The 24,297-nt window shown below is 45.1% G+C and overlaps 4 protein-coding genes across 9 annotated transcripts in view; 3 read left to right on the top strand and 1 right to left on the bottom strand.

Moving 5' to 3' along the window:
* The first annotated feature begins 60 nt into the window (after positions 1–60).
* On the top strand, positions 61–11,584 carry PHOSPHO2 (phosphatase, orphan 2). Its single transcript, XM_040068926.1, has 3 exons — positions 61–176; positions 8,544–8,671; positions 10,267–11,584. Exon 3 carries the CDS (start codon positions 10,269–10,271, stop codon positions 10,992–10,994), a length of 726 nt encoding a protein of 241 aa, XP_039924860.1. The 5' UTR covers positions 61–176; positions 8,544–8,671; positions 10,267–10,268; the 3' UTR covers positions 10,995–11,584.
* The window catches only part of SSB (small RNA binding exonuclease protection factor La), a 30,828-nt gene continuing 6,686 nt past the window's right edge, over positions 156–24,297 (top strand). Inside the window, exons 1-2 of one of the 5 annotated variants that reach the window (XM_040068924.2) lie at positions 22,186–22,240; positions 22,988–23,044. The gene's annotated coding sequence lies outside the window, so the exon portion shown is untranslated. Of the gene's footprint in view, positions 177–18,343; positions 18,484–19,110; positions 19,240–22,157; positions 22,241–22,987; positions 23,045–24,297 lie in introns of those variants that run through there. The other 4 variants (XM_040068925.2, XM_058421276.1, XM_040068923.2 and 1 more) reach the window with 4 other exon arrangements.
* LOC120754861 (cilia- and flagella- associated protein 210-like) lies at positions 1,830–8,901 on the bottom strand. 2 transcript variants are annotated; one of them, XM_040068919.2, is made up of 9 exons: positions 8,845–8,901; positions 7,526–7,734; positions 7,106–7,279; positions 6,821–7,017; positions 5,241–5,397; positions 4,088–4,227; positions 3,057–3,249; positions 2,577–2,741; positions 1,830–2,073 (listed from the first exon to the last, which is right to left on the bottom strand). In XM_040068919.2, the coding sequence occupies exons 1-9, from the start codon at positions 8,885–8,887 to the stop codon at positions 1,864–1,866; spliced, it is 1,488 nt and encodes a 495-aa protein (XP_039924853.1). In that variant the 5' UTR covers positions 8,888–8,901; the 3' UTR covers positions 1,830–1,863. The 2 variants fall into 2 exon arrangements, with proteins under 2 accessions (XP_039924853.1, XP_039924854.1); XM_040068920.2 differs by having other exon boundaries at positions 1,830–2,123.
* Positions 15,654–22,059, top strand: KLHL23 (kelch like family member 23). The gene is made up of 3 exons (XM_040068918.2): positions 15,654–16,876; positions 18,331–18,483; positions 18,985–22,059. Exons 1-3 carry the CDS (start codon positions 15,664–15,666, stop codon positions 19,293–19,295), a joined length of 1,677 nt encoding a protein of 558 aa, XP_039924852.1. The 5' UTR covers positions 15,654–15,663; the 3' UTR covers positions 19,296–22,059.

Genomic DNA, 24,297 nt, shown 5'->3' on the forward strand with positions numbered 1-24,297 from the left:
GGCGCGCTCTCGCGAGTGCTGGAGCGGCGCCGCGCCCCGCCCAGCCCCGGAGCTGCGGGCGGGCCGCGGCCGGTCCGTCACACACGGAGGGAAGGAAGGAAGGAAGGAAGGAAGGAAGCCGCTCCTCCGCAGTCGGTTCCTGGACGTCTCGTTTCCCAGCGGAGCGCCAGTACCCGGTAAGAGGCTGAAATGGCCCCTCCGCCTCTGTGCTGCTCCGGCCGCGATCCGCTCCCGCCGGTTCACCGGGGCCCCGGAGCTCGGTCTGGCTCCGTGCGCTGCCGCGCCTCACAAGAACCTTCGCCCCGCCAGGCCTGCCTGTTGCTGGGGCCCTGAGCCTTTGACGGCCCTGGGAGCTGGATGAGGAGGTCTGGCTTCCTTCTCCTGCCAGGATTTCATCCCTTGCCTTGAAGAGACTCCGAGGAGGAGGTGACTGCTGCTCCCGGGAAGGGCAGCACCCACCCTACACCCAGCGTTTTTACAGTGGAGGGGAGGTAAAGCCAGTTCTGCTTGGCCCTCAGCTTCCCAGAGGTGCCTTACCTCCGGGGTAGCCTCACATCTTCCTCGAAGTCCCGTGCTTTCTCTAAGGCCTGGCTGCTTTCGGCAGCTAGGCCAAAGAATTTGAGGACACACCAAAGAGCCAGTTTCAAAACTAAAATATTGGCAAGCATCCTTTTTTTTTTTTTTTTTTTTTTTTTTTTTTTTTTTTTTTTTTTTTTAAGGAATTGTATTATTTTCTGGTCTGGCCAGCAGAGGCTGTGGGGTGCAACAAAGCAAAGCTTCAGGTTTCTTGGACTTTGTTTCCAGCAGATACCAGGATAGAGGGATACCCCGTTCAAACCCCAGGGTACTAGGGGAGGAAGTCATTACAGGAACCCCTAACTTCCAAGGCAAGGAAATTATGTTAACGTTTCACCAAAGAAACCTAAGCTTAAGGAAGGAGATGTGTCTGTGGCTTGGGTGCTGGTGAGTCTATCTGCTGAGGAACCTGAGGTACAATTTTAGATCACATCTATTTACCTATTTAATAGATTACATCTATTTACAGACTGAATTGCTGTTAGTCTTTTTGAAAGAACAGCTCAACTATGTTATCTCTTGTTGATGTGCTGATTTTGTAGGCCCTATTTATGGCTCTATTGAGGCCTATTTGCCTCTTTGGTGACCTTTTAAGGGCTGGGATCAAATCACATTAATATTTTCATGTAATAAAACTGTTTTCTAGCATGACATTTGTTTTTCAGAAATAGTTGCAGAATGCAACCACAATTGCATACCCTGACTGTTCTAACTTGCATATATGTTCTCTTTTTCTGTCCCTCCCCTGTAGTTGTTTTGGTTTGGTCTTTTCTATTATAGGGAATAATTAACTGGAAGTAGACTAGTGAAAAATGTGACTTTTTGCCCTGAGAATTCATATGGTAGACCTGAAAAACCTGGGACAGTGAATTTTTAGAACAATGAATATTAAAAATATAACAGAAATAGTGAGCTTTTGGCTGGAATGGGTTACAGTGACAGTCGATTATATAATATGAATTCCTGTCTCAAGTTTAATAAACTAACATAAAATACAAGCTGAGGATTTTTGAGAATATAACCAGTTATATGGCAATGTTTTATCTTTATAAATGGAAGTCCAAATTCATGGTATAGATTTGATATAAATAATTTACAGTTTAACTCTGTCTGTACAGTTGAAAAGTATATTTATTTAACTTGAAAACGGCTTCTGCCTTTCCTTGGTGGACAGTTTAAATGTTATTTCATGGTTTTGTTTCTTGAGCACCATTACAGCTACAACAAGGTAACTGGGTCCCAACACAGAATTATATGTTTGGAAACTAGTATTTATTTCTTCTTTTCTCAGAAAAATGGGCTATGACCAAGCCCTCTTCCATCTTCGCATGCTTTGAGGATAGGATAAAGATGATGTGTAGTCTTGGACTCTGTTTCGATTAATTCCTTTGCATATTTCTGAAACTCATGCTCTTTAGAAAGTGCAATAGCCTGTGTCTGAGCATCATAGTCCAATTCTGCTTGCCTTTCCTGCTCTTTTCTTGCCTGCTTTTCAGCCTGATGAAACAAAAGGAATATTTTGTTCTCAACATCACCATCCTGTAAAACTGAGAGAGGGTAAAAGTTCACAGGAGGTCTGCAGCATTCTTAGTTGATAGTTGACACTCATCATCTCTCCCCACTTCTCTCCCCTGCCCTATCCCCCCAGAAAGGATACATGAAATAGCTGAGTGAACATCAGCATTAGCTGCTGCTCTCTGATGACCTGCCCAGAAGATAGAAGAGGACAGCAGTGCATTGGTGAAAAAATGTCATAATGGCACGGGACAGGATGTGGTCTGTCCCTGCAAACCAGCCTTGATTTGCACCAATGCTCTGAGGAGGCTGGTCCTCAACACCAGCATATGCTAAGCACACATTATTAAAAACAACCCAACAAACAAAAAAAATCCAAACTAAACAGCAAACTTCCTCTCTTTCTCTCAGCAGGAGCTAGTGCTATTGGCTTAGATGCATGCTTCTTTCTGAAGGGATTGACAGGATACAGCTTTTCTATTTACCATTTGCTGGAGCTGAATTTTCTGTACTTCTCTGTTTGCCTCATATCGTCCGTGTTTTTTGTTGTTTTCCATTTCCAGGTGGACACGGGCTTTTTCCATTAATACATCACGTTCTTTTTCAGCCTCTTCTTTCTCCTGTCTCTCCTTTTCCTCTTTCAGCTTCATCTGTAGTTGACAAAACACACACACAAGTTAACTGAGGAGCTGGCCTGCCAAGCTGGAAGCTGTATCTCTCTGCAGAAGCAGCCCTGCAGGTATCAGCGCTCTGATAAGCACGATCACTGTGGCTGGCCAGTGTCCAAGCCCAGGGTTTTCAGCAGCCCTGGCAAATGAGAGCCCAACACAGAAGGGGGAAAGGGAGAGGGGACTCCAGGAAAGGTGTCAGCAGGCTTGCTGAAGCCTGCTGATGCATGGCACCAGAATCTGGGCCAGGCTCCTCGGCTGGAGTAAGCAGAAGTAAGATCAGCCCAAGTTTCTTACCACGGCGGCTCTGTGTTCAGCAATAGATTCAATGGCAGCCTTTTGTTTTGCTTCTTTCTCTTTGCATTTTCTTTCTTGTTCAGCTTCTATTCTTGCAACATCTCTAGCCAGTCGTTTACCTTCCATCTTTAATGCCTCACTCATTTGTGCAGCTATTCGACTAATGATTTTGTCCTGTTGTTCCTGTGCCTGTCTGCAGAAGAACATGAGCTTCCATAACATACCAGGGGAACACACCTGCCTCTACCTGAAGCTACCAAACTCAGCAATTCTGCTTCTAGTTCTCTCCTCTTGACCACACAGGCTGGCCCACCCACCCAACTCATGATCTCCTTCTGTTCCTCCTGTTTGGTTTATTTTTATATTATCTGATTTAGCAAATAAATGTTCCCTGTGTTCTTGTATCACTACTTTCTGTTGCAATAAGGAGCTGGATCACTCAGTAAGGATTCCAGTGAGCATCTTGCCATTAGGAGAGGAATGTTGGAAGTATTGGCCAGAAGCAGGAAGGGAAGAAAACTCTTAGATTGACTCAGTCCTGTCATCATGTTGTACCCTCAGTGTTAAATTGATAGAACATCTCCCCTTAATAAGAACACGACATTGTTAATTAATGTAGGTGCCATGTTAAGAAGTCAAATCATTTTTCTAGAGCTGACTCAGAGAAATATAGCTTATACTCAAAAATATTTTCATCAAGGATCTTGATTGTCTTTAATTGGTGAGGAGGTGGAGATTTGGCAGGCCGTATGGAAAATCACTCTTCCCAATACACAGGTGCAAAGCTTTGCACTTTCATAAGCCTCTGTACTTTGAAGGGTGGAGAGGTTGCTCCCTCACACTCTTACTAAGGAACCTGTGAAAAAATGTCCTTTTTCTCCTAAATTCCCTGTTTCTCCCTATCAGTAGAATTTAGAATAACATTTCAGAATAACTGTCAATTGTGTTATATCATTAGTCTAAATGATCTGAAAACAACTACAGTACCACTTTTAGATCTTTTACAATTTATACCCTAGCATTGTACCTACCTACGCATTTCAGCTTCTCTCTTTTTCCTCATCTTGGCAATAATTTCTTTTGCTTTAAAATGAGCTTTGATCCGATCATCTTCTTCCATTTGGTTTTGTTCCTCTATTGCTTTGATTATTTTCTGGTCATTTACATACTCCTGTATGGGCAAAATGGTCCTGATGTAACAGATGACATTTAGAATATGTGGAGCTGGGGTAGCAGCTTACAGGAACCACGCCCTGTTCCCCCTCATCAAGTTTCTTTCAAAAACAGAAGAGAGAAAAGGGAATCTCAGGAAAGGAGAGAGAAGACAGGAAAGGGATACTTCCACTTACTTCTGCCTCCCTATTCAAAAGATGCATCAAGTGGAGATAGCAGACGTGAGGGTGGGGAAAAGGAATTGAGCATCAAACAGCTGCTTCTCCAGTGCATTGCACAACAGACTGCTGTGCGATGCAGAGAGCATTGTCCTGTGCTCCCACTGACACACGTGGGTGAGGGGGACAGTCCAACACCACCCACACACACACAGATCATTCTGCTCCTGGCCCCACCTCATCCAAACTATCCCTGTCTAAAGGCTTACTCCAAAACACAGCAGAAGAGGAGTTTTCTATACTTTCATGAAAAAAAAACAACTGTCTTTTGCATGCTAGCCAGAACTGCTCCGAGGCACTTCTTGTTTGTACCTTAGTAGGATGCCTTTAAAGATGAAATGAGATGGCAGCAAGTCTTGGCTAAATGCCTAAACCTCTCCAATCATAAATACCAAGTCAAATTTAAAAGATACATTCAGTCTCTGTCTATTCCCTCCTTCTAACAAAATAAAATGGACTGAAAACAGCAGGAATGTGAAACTTAAATCCAGTTCTCAAGTCAGGGAGATATTCCTTGATGTCTACAGCCAAATCTTTAAACATAGAGCAGTAAAAGCATCAAGTGCCAACATCCCTTCAGACAGCAGAAGGGAGGGGCCTCCAAGAGGTCTTTCTCAAAAGCACAGTGGAAAGATCTGGCCTGCAACTGGCAGGGTAGGCATTTGATCCCAAGTTACTAAAGTTGTCAGCCAAGACCCTGTTGCCAGTAGACTCCTTTATTTGTGGGCTGAGTCCAGCCATCACAGCCAAGGTGAAATATGCATTTTGAACTGTCTGCCTTCCTGCTACTTACGTGATACAGCCTCTGGCGTTCCATTTTTTCCTCGTGTTTCTTTTCTCTTTTTCTCTGCATTTCTAGTTGGTACAGTTGGATTGATCTCTGTATTTCTTCCTCTTCTTTTTTTTTTTCCTGTTTGGCTAGATCTGCTTGATGCTCACGCTCTTTTATTCTGAATCAGAAAAAGGTGAATAAATGGTCTAGGAACTGCATGAAGTAATGAACTGCATAACCATAGGTACCTTGCAGTGTTGTCTTGTTGAAATTGAGTTAAAGGTAAGTAGAATATCAGAGGTGAATAACATGGTTATGGTTTGTGATGGTAGCCCTGGTCAGAAATGTGGTACATGGTATGCTCACAGTTCGTAGTCTTGTGGTGATAAGTGAGCTGATGAGCTGGATGACTCATTAGCACCACTGCATTGGTAATGCTCTGACCTATATCTGCAGCATCCCTGGAGAACAAGACTTCCCCAGTATGACCCACCATACCTGTGTTTCTTCTGGGCATGAAAGCAGCTGCTTAAGTTGTTCTAGTGTTCTATACAAGTTCTGCAAGGATTTATGTGTTGCGCCTGGAATATGTAAGACCAGACTTTGAACCCTTTCTCTGCCTTGGGAAATTTGATTCCTTCTATCAGACCACCAGGGCCAGTCCTATAAATACCACTAGGGACCCCTCCATAAGATTTACGGAAGACCTGAGAGAAGGAATAGAAGTGACAGTAATGCTTTCTCTTGCTGTGCAGTGTGGAAGCTCATTATGGGTAAATGGAAAATCTAATTTAATCTTTTCCTTGTCTGGAACAAAAACTGAGTAAAATTCACTTAAATTTCATTAACAACATTTGAACAGTGATTTGACTAAAACCTGCTGTTGCTTCCCAGAGGCGATTTTGCATGCAGACTGTTGCCAAGTAAAAATGCATATAGCTTTTCCTTCTTGGGCAAGGTCTTCTGTGATCTTCTTTTAAAGGGATGGCATTTGTGAAACAAATTACTAATAAGTTTCTGTAAAAACATCATATAGTGTAGGAGAAGGGAATAGAGGTGGCCTCACCCCTGATAAGTAACAGCTATATCCAGTAAGGATGAGTGAGATAAAAGAGGGGGTTAGCTGGTAAGGGGGGGAATCATCATGGAGGAGGAGCCTTGAGGAGCATGAAGGAGAGAATCATGAAGAAGAAGGATCCTGAGGAGAGAGAATCACTGCTGTGAGGTCAGTCTGGGTCTGCAGTTAGAGCCTGTTGTTGGAACCTGCAGTCATAGTCTAGCTAGGTAAAAAAAAGCCTTCAGTCAGAGTCTGCAAACTGATACATGCAGTTAGAGTTTAGCAGGAAATAACCAACAGTCAGAGGCTGTAAGGGAAACCTACAGCAGGAGCTTGCTGCAGCCAGAGTCAGCGAGTAGCTGGAGTTAAGATGACTAAGCTGTGAAGAGGAATAAACCAGGGCCCTTTTTATGCCGTGTTTAACAAGAAGTCTGTGCCTCAGTTCAATTTTACCCTCTAATAAGAGGGCTGCTGCAACAACGTTGAATGTATTTTGAGAAGAGTTTAAATAAATAATGTAGGGTTGCTTTTACTTATTACTTACTGTTCTAGCTGATCTTTGCGTAGCGCCTGTTGATTCATATAACGCTGATGTACTTTTTCTTGCTCACTGAGAAGGTATTCTTTAAATTGACGTTGCTCTTCTTCATAATCCCTCTTTTTATTATCAACTAATCTTGACTTCAGAAATTCAGCTTGAGCATCTCTTTCTTTTAGGACCTTAGTAAGTAGAAGTGCACTCTGCAAGAGAACATTTAAGGTCATGTTCTGAAGTCTTTAAAGACATTCCATACAATTTCAATGTAAAAAATATAAGTTGTCAACAAACATGGAAGTGTCTCATTCTGTCATCCTGATAGCCTAGGTAGGTTTTTGTGCAGTCGATAACCTCCTTCCGTTTTGCTGCTTGGAACTTTGCTTCTTCCAAATCAAGTAACTTCCTTCCTTCCTCTTCCTTTTCTTCACGTAATTTTTTGGCTTGAAGCTTCTGTTGTATCAGGCTCTACAGTGCAGACAAAATTAGAAATCACACTTAAATTTTGGATTGTTTTTTTACTTTGCATTTTAGCTTTAAGTAAAAAATATAAATGTTTATATTAGATGTTAAATGTATTTAAATGGCATTTAGTTGAAATACATAATCAAAAGCAAACGTTAAACAAAGGGAGTACAGCTAGAAATGTTACTACGTGTGTTTTTGAATATACAAAAGCGACTACCCTTGTTTACAAATGTATCTTGTACTTACCAGAGTGGCATTGGGCGGGTTTTTTCCAGCAGCTTTGGAGTCCAAGTGCACTTCTTCCTGTTCTTTCTTCTCATCGATGTGTGCTGCTTCCCTAATGCTGCCCTGAATCCTTTCCCATTCTGCTTTTGGAAATATAATGACCTGACGAAGATTTGCTTCATTTGGAAGGAAATACGCATCTAGAACATCCTTTTCTTTCAAATGATGTGCTGTGCAGAGAGAAGAAAAAATACAAAGGTTACTTGATTACAGAAAATCCAATAATCAAACATGTATCAGGATTTGAATGCTCATATGGAAACAATACTAAGTTATCCTTAGTATTAGTCAGTCCCCCATCCCCAAACCCCAGAGCAAAGACAGAGGATCTGTGTCTGTATCTGTATCTGTAGTCTACCTATGACCAGTGCGTGTACTTGGACGGGCACTGAGTGACTGGACTGTCTGTGTGTGCCCTTGCCTGTTTCTGTGCACGTGTGGGATTGCCTGTGAGTGGTAGTAACACGCTTCCCAGGCAGTACTTGGGCATGATTCTTAGAACACCGGGGAGCAGAGAACATTCCCAAAATGAAATGAAATGAAAAGGAGAATATTGGTAAAACCATTCCACTGGCTGGATGAGACAGCAATTTGTGCACAGACAGTGCCTTACTACCATGTCCCGCATACTCATTGTATTTACTGCAATAGTTCCGTTGTAGAACAGTTTTTGATTTGTTGGCAAGACCAGCATTAGGCTTACATACACGTGTGTGCAGGCATAAATGCAACTTTTCTAGCTGATGTCTAGGTTTTGTAATGCTCTTTCAAGTATCTCTACCATTTTTGAAGGGAGTGGCACTCTGTACAGAGTGGTGTTCTGTAGAAATCGTGTGATTTGCAGCAGCCTGACAGGCCGTGTCTGGACAGCAGGGAGCATTCTCTTAGAGTGACGCCGGTGTCAGAGTCTGTTTGCCAGATAACGTTGCTGACCAGCCTCCCGACAGGGATCAGACCTGATCCTCTCCCTCTGTCCTAGGTTAAGACAGCCTCACCAGAAGTAGAGGCGCACTGATGCGGCTGCGCCCTGCAGGCAGGAATCTGCCAAGCCCCTCGTTCTTCCCCAGCTGCTGCCCTTGGAGGTTACTGGACCTGCGCTACGTTCAGGTCAGTTCTCTCCACTCAGTTCCTAGGGAGAAACAGCCCCTCTTGTCTGCAGCTGGGGGAGCTTTGGGGAGAGTCACGCTGGGTACCCCTACAGCCCCCCCGGAGCCGTGCGGCCGCGGGATCGGCACTGCCCTCCCGCCGGGTCCCGCTGCCCGCGGGGCAGCCGCACTCACGGGCGCCGTCCCTCCTCCGCCGCCCCGCCGCTGCCGCCGCCATCTTCCCGGGCCGCGGGGCCGTTGCCGGGCGACCCGCCGGCGTGCGGTCACGTGATGCCGCGGGCGGAGCGCGCGGGGCGGCCCCAGCCCGCCGGCGCTGCCCCCTCCCCTCCCGGGCTCGGCCCCGGGCACTGCCCCTTCCCTTCCCGGGCTCAGCCCCAGCCCGCCGGCGCTGCCCCTTCCCCTCCCGGGTTCGGCCCCGGGCACTGCCCCTTCCCCTCCCGGGCTCAGCCCCAGCCCGCCGGCGCTGCCCCTTCCCCTCCCGGGCTCGGCCCCGGGCACTGCCCCTTCCCCTCCCGGGCTCAGCCCCAGCCCGCCGGCGCTGCCCCTTCCCCTCCCGGGTTCGGCCCCGGGCACTGCCCCTTCCCCTCCCGGGCTCAGCCCCAGCCCGCCGGCGCTGCCCCCTCCCCTCCCGGGCTCGGCCCCAGCCCGCCGGCGCTGCCCCCTCCCCTCCCGGGCTCAGCCCCGGGCACCGCCCCTTCCCCTCCCGGGCTCAGCCCCAGCCCGCCGGCGCTGCCCCTTCCCCTCCCGGGCTCGGCCCCGGGCACTGCCCCTTCCCCTCCCGGGCTCAGCCCCAGCCCGCCGGCGCTGCCCCTTCCCCTCCCGGGCTCAGCCCCAGCCCGCCGGCGCTGCCCCCTCCCTTCCTGGCCTCGGCCCCAGCCCGCCGGCGCTGCCCCCTCCCCTCCCGGGCTCGGCCCCGGGCACCGCCCCTTCCCCTCCCGGGCTCGGCCCCGGTCCCCTCTGACGCTGCCCCTTCCCCTCCCGGGCTCGGCCCCGGGCGCTGTCCCCGCGGGTCCGGCCCCGCCGGCGCGGCTGCTCTGCTGTCTGCAGCACTGGCTGCGGGGCCCGGAGCACGGCAGACCTGCCCGGGAGGGGTCGGCTGATTCAGCTTCACAAATGATTGCATTTCGTTTCGTTAGCTGCTTTGATTTAAGTGCAGCCTCGTTGAAGGCGCGGGTTCCGTCTGTTCGGTGGACGTTTCCTTTTGAAATACCTAGAAGCGTTTTGCCAGGAGAATACCAGTTTGGTTGCATTGGCAAATGCTGATGGAGAAATTAGTATCTGCTCAAACTGATGGTTTGTGTACAGGAAGATTAGTGCTGTGTTAGCAAGTATTAGTAACTGCAGCATGAATTTAGATACAGTCTCAGTAACTATTTTAAACAGAAGTTGGACGCTGAACTTTGGCATTTACAAATTGCATTTTTAGCTACAGCACAACTTCCCATCGTGGTAGTGGCCATAAATAGTTTATTTTGTTCAGATATTTTCTTCCAGAATTTTTTTCTTCTGAGCACAAGGTCAGGATAGGAATATAGTACTTGAGTTAATATAAATAATTTTCTTTTTTGTTTGTTTTGGAAACTATTTTTCTCACAGCTATGAAATTTCTGTTGGTTTTTGATTTTGACCATACAATCATAGATGAAAATAGTGACACCTGGATTGTGAAATGTGCTCCTGAAAGAAAACTTCCTAATGGATTAAGAAACTCTTACCAACCAGGACATTGGACAGAATATATGGGCAGAGTCTTTGTCTACTTGGGAGACAATGGTGTCAAAGAAGAAGAGATGAAAAGAACTATGACAACAATTCCTTTCACTGCGGGAATGATAGATCTTCTGGGATTTATTGGTGAGAACAAGGAGCTGTTTGACTGTATAATTGTTTCAGATTCTAATACAGTATTTATTGACTGGATTTTGAAAGCTGCTGACTTCCATAAACTGTTTGATGAAGTATTTACAAACCCTGCAGCATTCAGCAGTACTGGCTATCTTACTGTACAGCACTTCCATGCTCACCATTGTGCAAAGTGCCCTAAAAACCTTTGCAAAAGGAAAGTTTTAAAAGAATTTCTAGATAAACAGTCGGAGCGAGGAGTGAGTTATAGACAAGTTGTCTATATAGGTGATGGTGGGAATGACTTATGTCCAGTAATGTTTTTGAAGAAGAATGATATTGCTATGCCCAGACAGGGGTATACCTTGGAGAAAAAGATTTCTCAACTGGCCCAAAGTCTCAGTCCTGTGCAGTGTTCTGTTCTGGTTTGGTCATCTGCGATCGACATTATGTCTTATCTGAAGCTACTCATAAAGGAATGATTCAAATGATAAAAGGAAACTGATGCAGTTACATTTGAACTTACTGAGAGAGAAAAACTGCATGTGTATAAAAGCTAGAAATTGTAAAATTGGGTCATTATCTGAAATTATGGGTTTTTTTAAGCACAACATAAAACAAACTATTTATGTTTAATCCTGGTAATAATGTGAAAATGCAGTAAAAAGGGCTTTCTAACACAGTACAGATTCCAACCTAAGTGGAGAAGGGGGGCTGGGACAGGACTTGGCATTAGTTTTTGTCTACTCCCTTCCTTCCAACCCTTTACCAAGCATGTAACTGACCTTTGCCATCCCACACACTTAGAGGAAAGAGTTGGATTACTGTTCAGAAGAATTAAATTCTTTATTTAGAAAATATTAGGTGCCAGGAGCATGGTTCTGGAGCTGTTGGCTTTTATACTTCTTTGATCTGATGGCAAATTATTTGCTTGTAATCTTGTTTAATCTGAAGATGCATTTATATTTTCAATCTACTAAACATTTTACCAACCAAAATTACTTCTTCATAGTTTGTATTATCTTGTATTGTAAAGACAATAAAAGTTGCTGTCACTGACAAATGCAACGCAGTTAATTTGTGCTGGGTATTCTGCTGGCTTGTGTGTCATCAGGCCTGGAGAGAGCAGACACAAGTGTAGGTGTCTGCCTTTGGCAGGTCAGACCCTTTCTCTTCCGGAAAGCTTTAAGGATGATGCTGTTTTGTTTAAAGAAAAGTCTCTCTCCCATTCTGATTACTGCCCCAACAGCGTGCTGCTGCCACTCTCTACAGAGCCGACACTGGTTTGATCTTCCGTGCTGACTGCTCTGAGTCAGCCAGATGCCTTTTCTTCCTTGGTTTCTGCTGCAGTGCACAGGCCACAGAATGGTACATACATATACATGTATACACTGATTTTATCTCTTCATTCTCATCTAGATCTGTAGTGCAATCTCTTACAGTCTGGAAGGAAGCATCTATGTCCATTTTAACTTTTAAACAGATTGTTCTCTCTAAGTAGTTCTAAAGAATTGTTTGTGAACATCCGGTCTTTCTCTTTGCTGCTGACAGTTAGATGAGCCCCAAGTGTTGAACTGTGCACGTAAAGGTATTGAAAGTAAGTCTGATTAAAGCTAAATAATGTGTTTTCATGTCAAATGTTTTTACTCTTAGATCCTAGAAAGGTTCAAAATGCTGAAGTAGTCTGCTATTAAACTGAGGTCATATTTAGCTTAAGTGCTGCAATAACTGAGAGATTAGGTCAGCTTCCACAGCACTCAGCTGCAGATGTCTGAGGTGTAGCTCAGCAACCTGCAGTTGCCGTATCTGTCTTCCTTTGTTTTCTGTGCAATGTTATTCTCATTCTCTTACGGACATTTCATGATGTCACTACCTTCTTTTACCTTAATTGAAGATTTTTGAGTGGTCTTGCCTGTTTTCAGGCTGCTGGTTTATATAAATTTCATTTGTGTACTTCTTTCCTTGCCTCACCTATTTTATTGTATTGTAGAAGGTTCCTTTGAACAGTCTGTTGCCTAAGATGTCTAAAGTAATATACTTCAGTTCTCAGGAGCCTGGCTTTAGAGATGGATATTTGATAGGTATCTGAGATGTTCATGTTTGGGATCCTGACCTATTGTTTGATGCAAGGACACAAAGCCATCTAAGGGCTGTGGGTCCCAGGCTGTAGAAAGTTTAAGTTGTCTGGTTTGCAGGTCCTACAAAAGAATGGTAATAGCCCTTGCGTAGGGCAATTTAATATGTTACTTTGGGGTTTAAGTTGTTGCCATTGTTTGACCCCTGCTGGCAACAAAGTAGAGCAGTTTGCACAATCCAACTCTCCCGCTCAGTGGGAAAGGGAATTGGGGGAAAAAAAAATTAAACGCCGTGAGTTGAGACGGGAACAATTTAATAGTTGAAACAAAATAAAATATAGTACTACTAAATTATTATAACTGTAATGAAAAGGAGAGAGAAAGGAATAAAGTGCAGGAGAAACAAGTGATGTACAATACACGGCTCACCCCCCGCTGGTGGATGCCCAGCCCAGCCCCAGCAGTGATCGGCCCCTCCCGGCCGATCACTCCCCCAGTTTCTGTCCCCAGTCCCTCCCATGCTGTGGAATATCCCTTTGGCCTGGCGGGCTCAGCTGTCCTGGCCGTGCTCCCCCCAGCTCCCAGGGCAGCTTCTCACTGCCAGAGCATGGGAAACTGAAAAGTCCTTGACTATGGGTAAGCGCCACTCAGCAACAACCAAAACAACAGTGTGTTGTCAACATGATTCCCATAGTAAATCCAAAACACAGCGCTGAACCAGCTACTATGAAAATTAACTCCATCCCAGCCAAAACAAGGACAGTTGTGTGTTTCCTTAATTCTAGATGTGCTGCTGAATGTTCCAGATTCTGTGCTGGTCTCTTCTGTGTTTTTCAGAACTTAGTTATGGAATAGCTTACTTTCAGATGGTCCACATATCTGTTACTGCTTGCTTAAAAACAAACAAAAACTAGTATATCAATGATTACCCAGCTTTTTCTTCCCCTTACACTAACTATTGTTCTTTCAGCCTTAAGGGACCTACCTTGTAATTTGCAGTGAGAGTGAGGAATTGGCTGAGAAATTGTTCTTCATTTCACGCTCAAAAAAGGATCTTTCTGTGGCTTTGATTAAAGTGCTGAAGCAGGAGTTTAGAGTAGATTAAGCAAAGTACTTGAAATATTAGCAATTATGTTCTAATCACTTCAAGGAGAGGGTACAGCTGATGATATTTGCCAAAGTGCATGTTGGAGACAGAAGAAATTTTTCAATTCCAGTAGGCAGACCATTAAGCTATTAAACAGGTCTTGTTTGGGTTTTTATCCCCACTTAATAAAAGTGAGGACTTTTCTGAAGCATCACAATTACCAAATTTTTCCACATTTGGTTACAATGGAGAGATGAGTATCTCCAAAGAGCGAAGCTGGTTTAAGCTGGTAGCCCAGCTAAAGGAAAGGGAGAAGCTCCTTGAAGGGGATACATATTCAGCACTAAGTGTTGCTGACCTCCTGACTTGCTCTCTGGGAGGGAGATGACTTAAGTAAAAATGTTATTAAAAAAAAAAAAAGCATAATGAAAGTCATATATGTACCAGAAACTTTCTGTGTGGCAACAGATGTGCTGTCGTACACCACTACTATGCAAGTACTTAGTATTGTGTACTAGTACGATAGCCAGGATTTGGAAAAAGTTCCTGCTTGTCCATAAGAAGCTGGTGAAATGGAAAATGCAACCAAAACAAAGCTGTTGGCATGGGGATGTATAAAGACTTAGGGCTGCACAAGGGAGTTTTCTAGAGAAAGGAATGGAGTAATGTAGCTGAGGGACTGGCCCACGTCAGACAGCAGGGCTGTTGTAATTCCTGGGTTACGCTACAAAACGCATCGAGCTGGAAAAAGGGAAGGCATAGATGTGTGTAGCTGTGGGGAATTTGGGGGTTTGAGGGGTTTTTTTTGTTACTCTGGATCATTTTATTTTCATCTCATGTTACTGTGTAAAGGCCAAGGGCCAGTTTGAATCCTCGTGCAGGGTTAGCATGGGATGGCAGGGGGTATGACCATGTACACTTTTCCTGTTAGGGTTTCCTTAGTTCATACTTCTGCTGGACATTGTGGCGTCATACCACTGGTAATTAAAAGAAAAATATGATGCTTTTTTATCTGTGTCTAATGGGAACTCTCAAAATTTCTCCTTTTGGGTATTGCTGGCACTTCGCTAATAGTGATATTCACCTCCTTTTGGTTGGAGAAATTACCGGCAGTTCTTTCAAACTAGGAAAGCTCGGACAGGGCAGGGAGAGCCTGGCTGCTGGATCCAAAGAATCCGAACCCTGCTGCAGATGAAGGAGAGACCACAGCTGCTTGAACCCAGAGGATGCTGTATTTCAAATAAAGAAAATGTGTTGCTAGCAGAAAAGAAAATTATTTCTTAAATTGTGAGTCACATTTTCAGGAGTTTTAAAAGTCAATATAGCCTTCTTCCTTGAAAAATTTACTTATAGTTGGAATCAGCGGGCATAATTTGTGACTGGCCTTTGCACCCTGCCGTGTTCAGGAGTTTGGAGAGCGCTGTGGCTGCTCCCTTTCCGCTGCTGCTCTCCGGTAATGGGGGAGCCCCTTGGAGCTTGCTGCCCTTCCCAGTGTCGCTCCTCCAAGCGCCCTGGGAGCGCGGGGCGCCCCTGCGAGAGGCGGCTTCAGGTCGCTGACAGCGGCGGCCGAGGCCTCTCGCTTTGTTGTGCGGCTGAGTGACACCGAGCCGGTGACGCTCCCCCGGCATCTGCTCCTGTCCCTAAGACGGCCGGGCCTTCTGTCACCACCGCGGACCGCCTTTAACCCCTGCCCGGAGCGGGGAGCGCCTGGCTGGCGGCGGCGCTTCGGGCCGGAGCTTCCCGAGGCGAGCGGGGGCCGGGCCGGGCGTCGGGGCCCGCCGGCCTCGCGGAGGGGTGCGCGGGGGGGCCGGAGCGCCAAAATAGGAGCTGTCGCCGCGGCCCCGCCGCTCCCGCCGGCAGCCGCTCTTCCCAAGACGGTCACGGGCCGCCGCGGGCCGGGAGCCCCCGTCAGCGCCGCGCCGGGCGGGTCCGCAGCCGGAGGGCGGCCGGGCTGCGCGGACAAAGCGGCGGCAGCCGCGGGGCGCGGCGATGGCCGCGGCCGGGCAGGAGGAGTACGCGTACCTCTACAAGGACTCCGCGCACCCCGCCGGCTTCTTGGAGGCGTTCCGGGCGTTTTACCTGGACGGGCTGTTCACCGACATCACCCTGCAGTGCGCTTCGGGGGTCATCTTCCGCTGTCACAGAGCTGCGCTGGCAGCCTGCAGCAGTTATTTTAAAGCCATGTTCACAGCCGATATGAAAGAAAAATCCAAAAACCAGATCAGCCTTCCTGGGCTCAGCCATGCAGTACTGGAAGCTCTCGTGAATTACGCGTACACGTCACAGATCCAGATAACAAAGAGGAACGTCCAAAGCCTACTCCAGGCTGCAGACCTGCTCCAGTTCGTGTCAGTAAAGAAAGCCTGCGAGCAGTTTCTGGTAAGGCACTTAGACACCGACAACTGCATTGGGATGCACTCCTTTGCTGAATATCATGATTGCTCGGAGCTGGAGAAAGAGTCCAGAAGGATGTTGTTATGGCAGTTTGAAGAAGTGTGGAAGCAGGAAGAGTTTCTGGACATTGGCAAGGAGAAGCTCTCTTATATTCTCTCCAGGGAGAATCTCAATGTTCAGAAAGAAGAGGCAGCCATTGAAGCCGTCATTAAGTGGGTTGCACACAACGTGGAAGGAAGAATTGAAGACATCTGTGAAGTGCTGAGCTGCATCAAATTAGACTTAGATAACGTGTATTTGAGATCAGCTTTAAGCCTGCAGAAAAAATGCCGACTCAATGACAGTAAGATAAGGTCACTCATATATAATGCCCTGAACCTCAATCCCAAAGGTCTTTCCAGAAGATCCACAGCAGCCATGTATGTAATTGGAGGATATTACTGGCATCCCTTATCAGAAGTGCATGTTTGGGATCCTTTAACCAATGCATGGGTCCAGGGAACAGAGATGCCAGATCATACCAGAGAGAGCTATGGGGTGACTAGTTTGGGACCAGACATATACGTGACAGGAGGCTACAGAACAGAGAGTATTGAAGCTCTTGACACCGTGTGGATATATAACAGTGAGAGGGATGAGTGGACAGAGGGCTGCCCCATGCTCGACGCAAGGTATTACCACTGCGCCGTTTCCTTGAGTGGCTGTGTTTACGCATTGGGAGGGTACCGAAAGGGAGCTCCAGTCCAAGAAGCTGAGTTTTATGATCCCTTAATAAAGAAATGGCTTCCCATTGCAAACATGATCAAAGGTAGGTAAACTTTTGTACGGTGTCTGCCATCAATGTCAATTCTTTTGTATTTGCCATTTTTAAGTACTATGGAAACATTTAGGATTTGATCCAGATTCTAGAGAAGTCCATGAGGATCTCCTGTTAGTGTTAGTGGGCTTTGGTTCAGGTCTTCACTAGCCAAATGACCACAAACATCCAAATGCTATGCTGGGCTGTGCCATAGAACAGCTGTGGAAAAGTAAGTGTAGTCTCAGTTTAATTTTTTCTTCTTTCATGAGTAAAATTTCTCTTCAAATTAGAAAGAAATCAGAAAACTACCCAGGATAAGAGTCCATTCAGTACACAATCAAAGAGCAAGCTCGAATAAAGAGACTATTATTTTTATATAAGATTTTCCATGCAGTCATTTATAAAGGTGTCATAATTTAAAACTTCTTGCATGGAGTTCCCTCCTATTTCTGTGTGTTATCTGTTCAGGATCTTTTGTTTAATCTTTAGTGTGAGGATAATGAAAAGCACTAATACCCGTTTCTAGCAGCCGAACGAGTGATCTACTAAAAATGTATGAATCACAGCCTAACCAAAGGGTATTGAGTCTGAGATGAGCTCTGATGGTCAGAGCGTGGTGCTAAATATTTATTTTGTAACAGTAACAACAATATTACAATTATGCATTTTATCATGCATTTTTATAAATGAATACAAATATTTATAGTTAGTTATAAAAATATACTGTAATTTAATGCAACATAATATTTTTCTGTTTGCAAGAGAATTTTTGGAGTATATGTAAAAGAAAAAAAGCAGGCTTTTACAACTTTCTCCATTGTTTATCTGTTTCCCTCAAACAGCACTACTATTTTCTTTTTATTTCCTTCAAAAGTAAAAATGTTACGCTAATCCTGTGAGTTACATATTCTGTGCAGTTGTTTTACCCAGTTTTCGTAACTGTGAAACTACGTAAGGTGCTCAGACCCCCCCCTGCTTTATTTCATTTTGTGGTCCTAGAGACAGAGTTAAAACGTCTCCATTCTGTTTGTGTCCTCATTTATACAATAGCTTAATTAGTAATACCATGAGAATGACTAAAAGTATTAGAAAAGATACCCCAAGACACTGCACAATCTCAGCTCCCATTGTCTTTGCTCTTGCCATCTAAGTGATTTTTTTAACAACTCTAACTTAGTGAAATAGTGAAACTAATTTCAAATTCCAAAATCAGTGCTGCTTAAAAATCCTGTGAACTATTGTGTGGCTGTAATATGTGCAATATATATTGGCTACTGCAGTTCTATTTAGTCGTTCTTGACTAATGCTTGATAAATCTATTTTATTCACATTAAGTTAAATACTTGCAAGCATACAATGTTAATAAAATATTAACAAATCATTTGAAATGGAGTTGGGGATGGAAGAGACCATGGTTATTGAGTACAGTCTGAATGCATGTTTGCCTTTCGCACTGTGAACAGGAGTTGGAAATGCCACTGCCTGTGTCCTTCATGAAGTCATCTACGTCGCTGGAGGTCACTATGGGTACAGGGGAAGCTGCACCTACGATAAAATCCAGAGATACCATTCAGGTAGCAATGAGTGGAGTATAGTCACCACAAGTCCACATCCAGGTAAATTTCTCTAACAAACATAGAGCTTGATTTGATTACTTGTACCTGGGAGTCCTTAAGCCAGTTAGAGGCTTTTGGCATATTCCTAATTTTAAAAAAATAATGCCTATAGGGCTGTTTCCAAACTCTAAAAATGGAAAGGAAGACCTTTAAGCATCTGTTCTATAGAAATCATTACATAAATACTGAATTATGGAATGTCCACATTCTATTAAATAATATAACTTTCTGTAAAATCCAATTAGTCATTGACATTTGGCAAAAAAAATTTATATTAATTTTAAAAAAGTTTTCACTATGTTCTACGTCTGGTAACAGTAAGTTTCTAAAGCAATTTTCGCTGAGTAATGGTGCTGTAGTGTAGCAGAAAATCCTGAGGTATCTCCTAACCTCAGTGAGGACATTCAGCTGCTCTCAGTGGTGCCCAATGTTTGTCTTGTACTTGCAAGTTTAAGTTTTTGTTATCATGCTGAGTTGTACTGTATTCCTTTCTTTCTGAAGAATATGGATTGTGTTCAATTACATTACAAAACAAGATCTATTTTGTGGGTGGACAGACCACGATCACTGACTGCTATGACCCAGAGCAAAATGAGTGGAAGCAGATGGCTCACATGATGGAGAGAAGGATGGAGTGTGGCACGGTGGTTATGAATGGATGCATCTATGTAACAGGAGGATATTCCTATTCAAAAGGAACATACCTGCAGAGCATCGAGAAATACGACCCTGAACTGAATAAATGGGAAGCAGCAGGTAACCTTCCCAGTGCCATGCGGTCACACGGCTGTGTCTGTGTGTACAACGTGTGAGCATTTCATTTTCATCCTGCTGTTACAGAAAACTGCAGATGCAGTATTCATAACAGTACTGATTACCTCATGAGGGGTTGTCTAATACAATCTCTTAGTGCATGTTGTTAACAACTAGATATAATTTGTTCTCATTTTAAACAACTCAGAAACATAAATGTGGTAACAAGATTTCCATATATTTTTCAATCCAATCATTCTTTGTCACGGAAGTTCTCAAATTACTCCCTTACAATACTTTGTACAGCAACATAGGAACTACTGTGAAAAATGGATTTGTTTTTGTTAATCACTGGATGACACTCTGACTTGGTGCTAGGAAAAGTGAAGCCAAACAAAATACAGTTCTAAGGACTACGGGCCTTAAGATGAAATCTTTGTATTCTGAAGGTAGCTGTAGGAATAGATCATTGACACAAGCTAAGTGTATGGTATGCACAGAGTAATATCACTTGGATAACTAGGTTATCAGATTCAGAAATGGGCATTTACAGGATGCCTCCAACTCTACCTTCAAGTGCCAGAGCAAAGAAGAGCCTCAGAGCACAGGCCAAAACATGCACTAGTTTTCCAGAAGGAGAAGTAAACGGGCATTTCTCTTTGCTGTTCTCACACTCTCATGAACGTTGCCAATGAGACATGGAAAAACACTCTGCAAGGCTTTGCAATGGGATCTTCGGCTGGTGCACAGGTATTTGTCGTTTTTGTGGGGGAGGTGTGTTCAGAGAAAAGCTTTAATGTGTTGACTCTTTTTTAATACCGAGTCAAGATGTGTGCCTGTGTGGAATGGAAGGAGGAAATGAGAGAGACTGGAAAATTAACATCCTCCTGAGATTCAAACTTCTCTATTTTGTTTAATACCGCCTGATCTTTTCTAAACTGTGACTTGAGCAAAGGTAACAACTAAAGAAACTTGTCAAAGTATGTTATGCATGAAGAAAAAAAAATCTCTATAGGATTGATTTATTTATTATTTCTCCAGAAATTTAATATGAGATCTTCAAATTCTGTGTAGAAAGTGGATTTTTGTAAAGTGATTTACAGACAAACAGATCACCTTCTAAATGCCCTGACAGCAGTGATCCAAATGAAGAAATGCTTTGGGAACATAGAAAGCGTTTTTAGCACTGATCCCCCAATCCAGTTTATAAAATGACTGCAGAAACAGCTGTTAGGCATTGGTGTGAGAGGCAGGGACAACACAGGGCTGCCACAGGGTGTGGTGGGAACTTCCCACACCAGCACTGCCACCTAAAATGAAATTTTGGCTTTATTTGACTTCTCAGATACAAAGAAAGGACTTTTCCAAGCAGTAAGCTCTTTATAATATTTATTTTGCTTGATCATAAGCATTTTCAGGGTGTTTGTTTGTTTTAATTATTTCACTTTTTTATGCTATTTCTGACTTGCATTTGACTGCTGGTAGCAGGTGGCACTCAACTCTGGCTTTGATGTGAAGTTCTGTGGTGTATATGTACAATTCTCTTTTTGATATTTTCGTATGTTGCCTCATTGAAGCTTGTGTGTGTTCAGTGTTTTGCTTAGTTACCCATCCCACTGAGATCTATTTAAGGATCCGATGTAATTTGTTTAAAGACCCCAGACTCTAAAGAGTTGCGGAGAATTGAGCTCCGAGGATGTTTGAAAAGTGTGGGCCAAGCAGGTGGGCAAAAGTGATAAAGTGACTTTGTTACTCCTGGAAATCTCTGCAGCTGAGAATTGCTCAAGGGCAGGTAGAGGTTTAAAGGACGACATCGTAAGAACATGAAGGCTATCTTTGTATTGAATGAAACCACAATGAACTCAATGTGTTTATGTAATTTTTCAGTGCAAATTATGTACTTGTGAAGCGTCATGTTTGGTAAAAAGCACAAGGATACCACAGCTGCTTGTGGCTGGCCTTGAGGCTTATTCTGGCCTTTATCCTGTCACCAACAGTCATGAGTCGGTGAAAGGATCTAAGAACAAGGTGAGGACTAGCAAAACCAAATCCCCGAGCATCCACTTGTCAACTTCTTGCAAACTAGGTGCTTGATGATGGTGAAAGACAGTGCTGGTCCAGGGCTGGAGCACAGGCGCTGGAAGTTGGACTCTGTGCCCCTGGGCAACCTGCAGGCAAGCAAATGCTGCTTCAGTGTTAAGTGCAAAGTGGGAAAAAAGCCTTTAGCTCTCCCCTGTCAGGAGAGGGTTGTTGGTCTGGCATAAACAAAAATCAAAGAAATTACTGCTTAGGACTTCATATAAATCCTAATTTCTCAGAGATTTTCAATGCATTAGAATAAATAGAGAGAAGAGTAAGTTCAGACTCATGGTTAAATTTCAACTGGTGCTATTTTCCCCAATAGCTACAATGCCCTTTTCAATTAGCTCATGTGGCACATCCCAAGAAGGTGTGTTGCAGTCAGGTCTTGGGCACAGGTAGGAGAATGCGCTCATCCTACAAGAGGTGAGAATCTCAGAGCAGGGAATCTCTTAGCCATCTGTGTAATACGTTTTTTTAAAAGTTGTATGTAAACACCGAAATACTGTGCTATTGGACCTGTATAATGGTAGACACCGTTTTACTGTTTCACTTGTTAACTAGTTATTTAAGTAATGTGGAAGTCAAATCAATTGTAAAGCCAATAATATTTCTTAAACTTCACTTACACGATTTCCCGTGTTCGTAACGCTGTGGATGCCCACAGTACATCTGTAGAGCTCAAGCGAATGTTTGCAACACTCAATAAACGTACAAACCCGAGTTGTTCAGTCACCGTCTCTGCCGGGCGCTCAGAGCCCGCGCGCACAGCCCGGCACACCCCGCGCGCGGGGCGGAGCTTCGCCGGGCCCCGGCCCCGCCCCGGAAGTGGCGCCGTGAGGGGCGGGCGTGCCGCGGGGGCTGCTGGGCCGCGCGGCGCCGACCGGCGGTCTCTGGAGCGGCGGAGCGGGGCCCGAGCGCGCAGGTTCGTGCGGGGCGGCTACCGGCGGCTCCCGGGCGGCGCCGCCGCCGCTCGGCCGTGCCCCGCCGGGCCCGGCCCCGCCGAGGAGCGCCGGGACGGGGCCGGCGGCGGGGCGCGGCGGCCGGGCCGGGAGGGAGGCGGGGACGGTTCCCGGAGCAGGGGAGCACGTGCCGCCGCTGCCCCGGCGGAGGCGCGGAGCGGGCCCGGCCGTGCCGCCGCGGTCGCTTCCCGCGGGTAGCGCTTCCCGCGGCCCTCGGTGCGCGCTGCGGGGCTCGGGCTCCGCGAGAGAAGCGGAGCCGGCGGCACCGCTCCCGCCGCGGGGCCCCGCGCCCGCCCCGGCCCGGCCCGAGGGCAGCGCTCCCGCTCCTGTCGGGCAGCGGCGAGCGCTGGGCGGAAGGCTGGGCTGCGGCGCCCGAGGCTGTCTGGAGATGGGTATGGTGCCGCTGCAGGCGTGTAAAAGTGTCAACAGCAAACTGATGGTCTCTAGCACAGTTCAGGGGCCGACATTTCAGTTACTTAATTTTTTTTTTCAAGACTTTTTTTCTTACATTGCACTGATTCTACTCAAGAAGCATCTGTTAAAAGTAGCATCCGTGAAAATGTGTGGTTGTAGTTAATCCTTACCCTTAAAAACCAGGTTCAGACCTCTTATGCAGGGGTTCCTGAAGAAGGTATAATATGAATAACAGTTGCATGTTACTTTTTCGGGAAAGCTTTCATATTTAAAGAAAGCCTTTCACTCTATTACAGCAGTGGTAGAATCAGCTTGCAACTAAACTCAGTCCAGAGCTTGAAACTTAATGGCTGGTAAGAGGAAAATCTACTTGAGAGTTCTTTTGGAATGATCTAGCTAATATAGCATGGGATCTAATTCTTCTAGTTAAGGGGCTTGACTGTAATTTTTTATAATTTAAACCTAATGACTACTTGCTTTATCTTAACCTGGTTTTTATGTTTTGTTCAGTACTGATACAGACTTTTGCCATATGGAGGGAACAAGTCAGTGTAGTTTATTAAGAAAGCCCTTAAAAGGTTTTGTAGGCTTTTTCATGCAGTCCAGACTATGATTACTGTTCATTGGAGCTTTTACCAGCAGCTTCACTGCTGCACAGCAACCGAAAACTATTGATCTGGAAGTTCTCTTGTGCCAAATGACTGAGCTGAAGAGTCTGAAGTGAGCATGTGCAGACAAGGCTAGAATTTCTCTTAAATTAGAAAGCTGCTTCTGCTTGTGTTCTAAATAGGTTAGAGCTCAATCACTGAACTGAATTCCATGCATGGCAAGCTTGACTCTTAGTCTTGCCTACAGTTTGTTACTTGCAGCTGAAAGGATGCTTTTTAGAAAACTTTTCCATGTGTAAGACTTACTGTAAAGGACATGTCCTAAGTCTTGTGTCAGATCATGCTTTTTGGTATTAACCTTGAAAACACTGCTAAGGAAGTAGACTTTGTTTTTTTTCTCTTCTTAACAGTGAAGCTGAGCCTTATGTGGAAATTGAGATTTTGGTTTTGAGTATTTTGGTACCTGGGCTGAGGCAGACCGGACAGCAGTCAGAGACTGCTCTATAGGTTGCCATTAAATTAGATCAAATTGGGTATAATGTAAAATAGAACACCGATTTCTCGGACAAGTAGAGCGTTCAGACAGTACCAGCACTGGAATGGTGGTGAAGTGTCAGTCTCCTGTAGTCAGGGCGGCTCATGTGGGACATCTCCGAAGTAACTGCAACTCTCAGCTTGGGTGCTCTGGCCTGGGTGTTGTAAAGTGCTTTTTAGATAAGTGGATCACACTCAGCATAGCTGGCAACTGACCCTCGCTGAAATCATGCTTTAAAGAATGTCAGTGTTAGGTACAGGTGCAAGCACAGCACCTTTCAAGGCTGTTAAGTGCTGAAGAATTACAAGTAAGTTCCAAGGATTGGCCTTGAGATCAGGAGGAGGGAATACTGCAGACTGCAGTAGGCTGAACAGTTATTGGGGAATTAAACTAGTAAAATAAGAAGATGAGGCTGCCAACTGGGCATTCTGATGGAGAACACAATTTCAAGTAACAAGGGCAC

This window comes from Hirundo rustica, chromosome 7 (assembly GCF_015227805.2).
Source record: "Hirundo rustica isolate bHirRus1 chromosome 7, bHirRus1.pri.v3, whole genome shotgun sequence".
Lineage (NCBI taxonomy): Eukaryota > Metazoa > Chordata > Aves > Passeriformes > Hirundinidae > Hirundo > Hirundo rustica.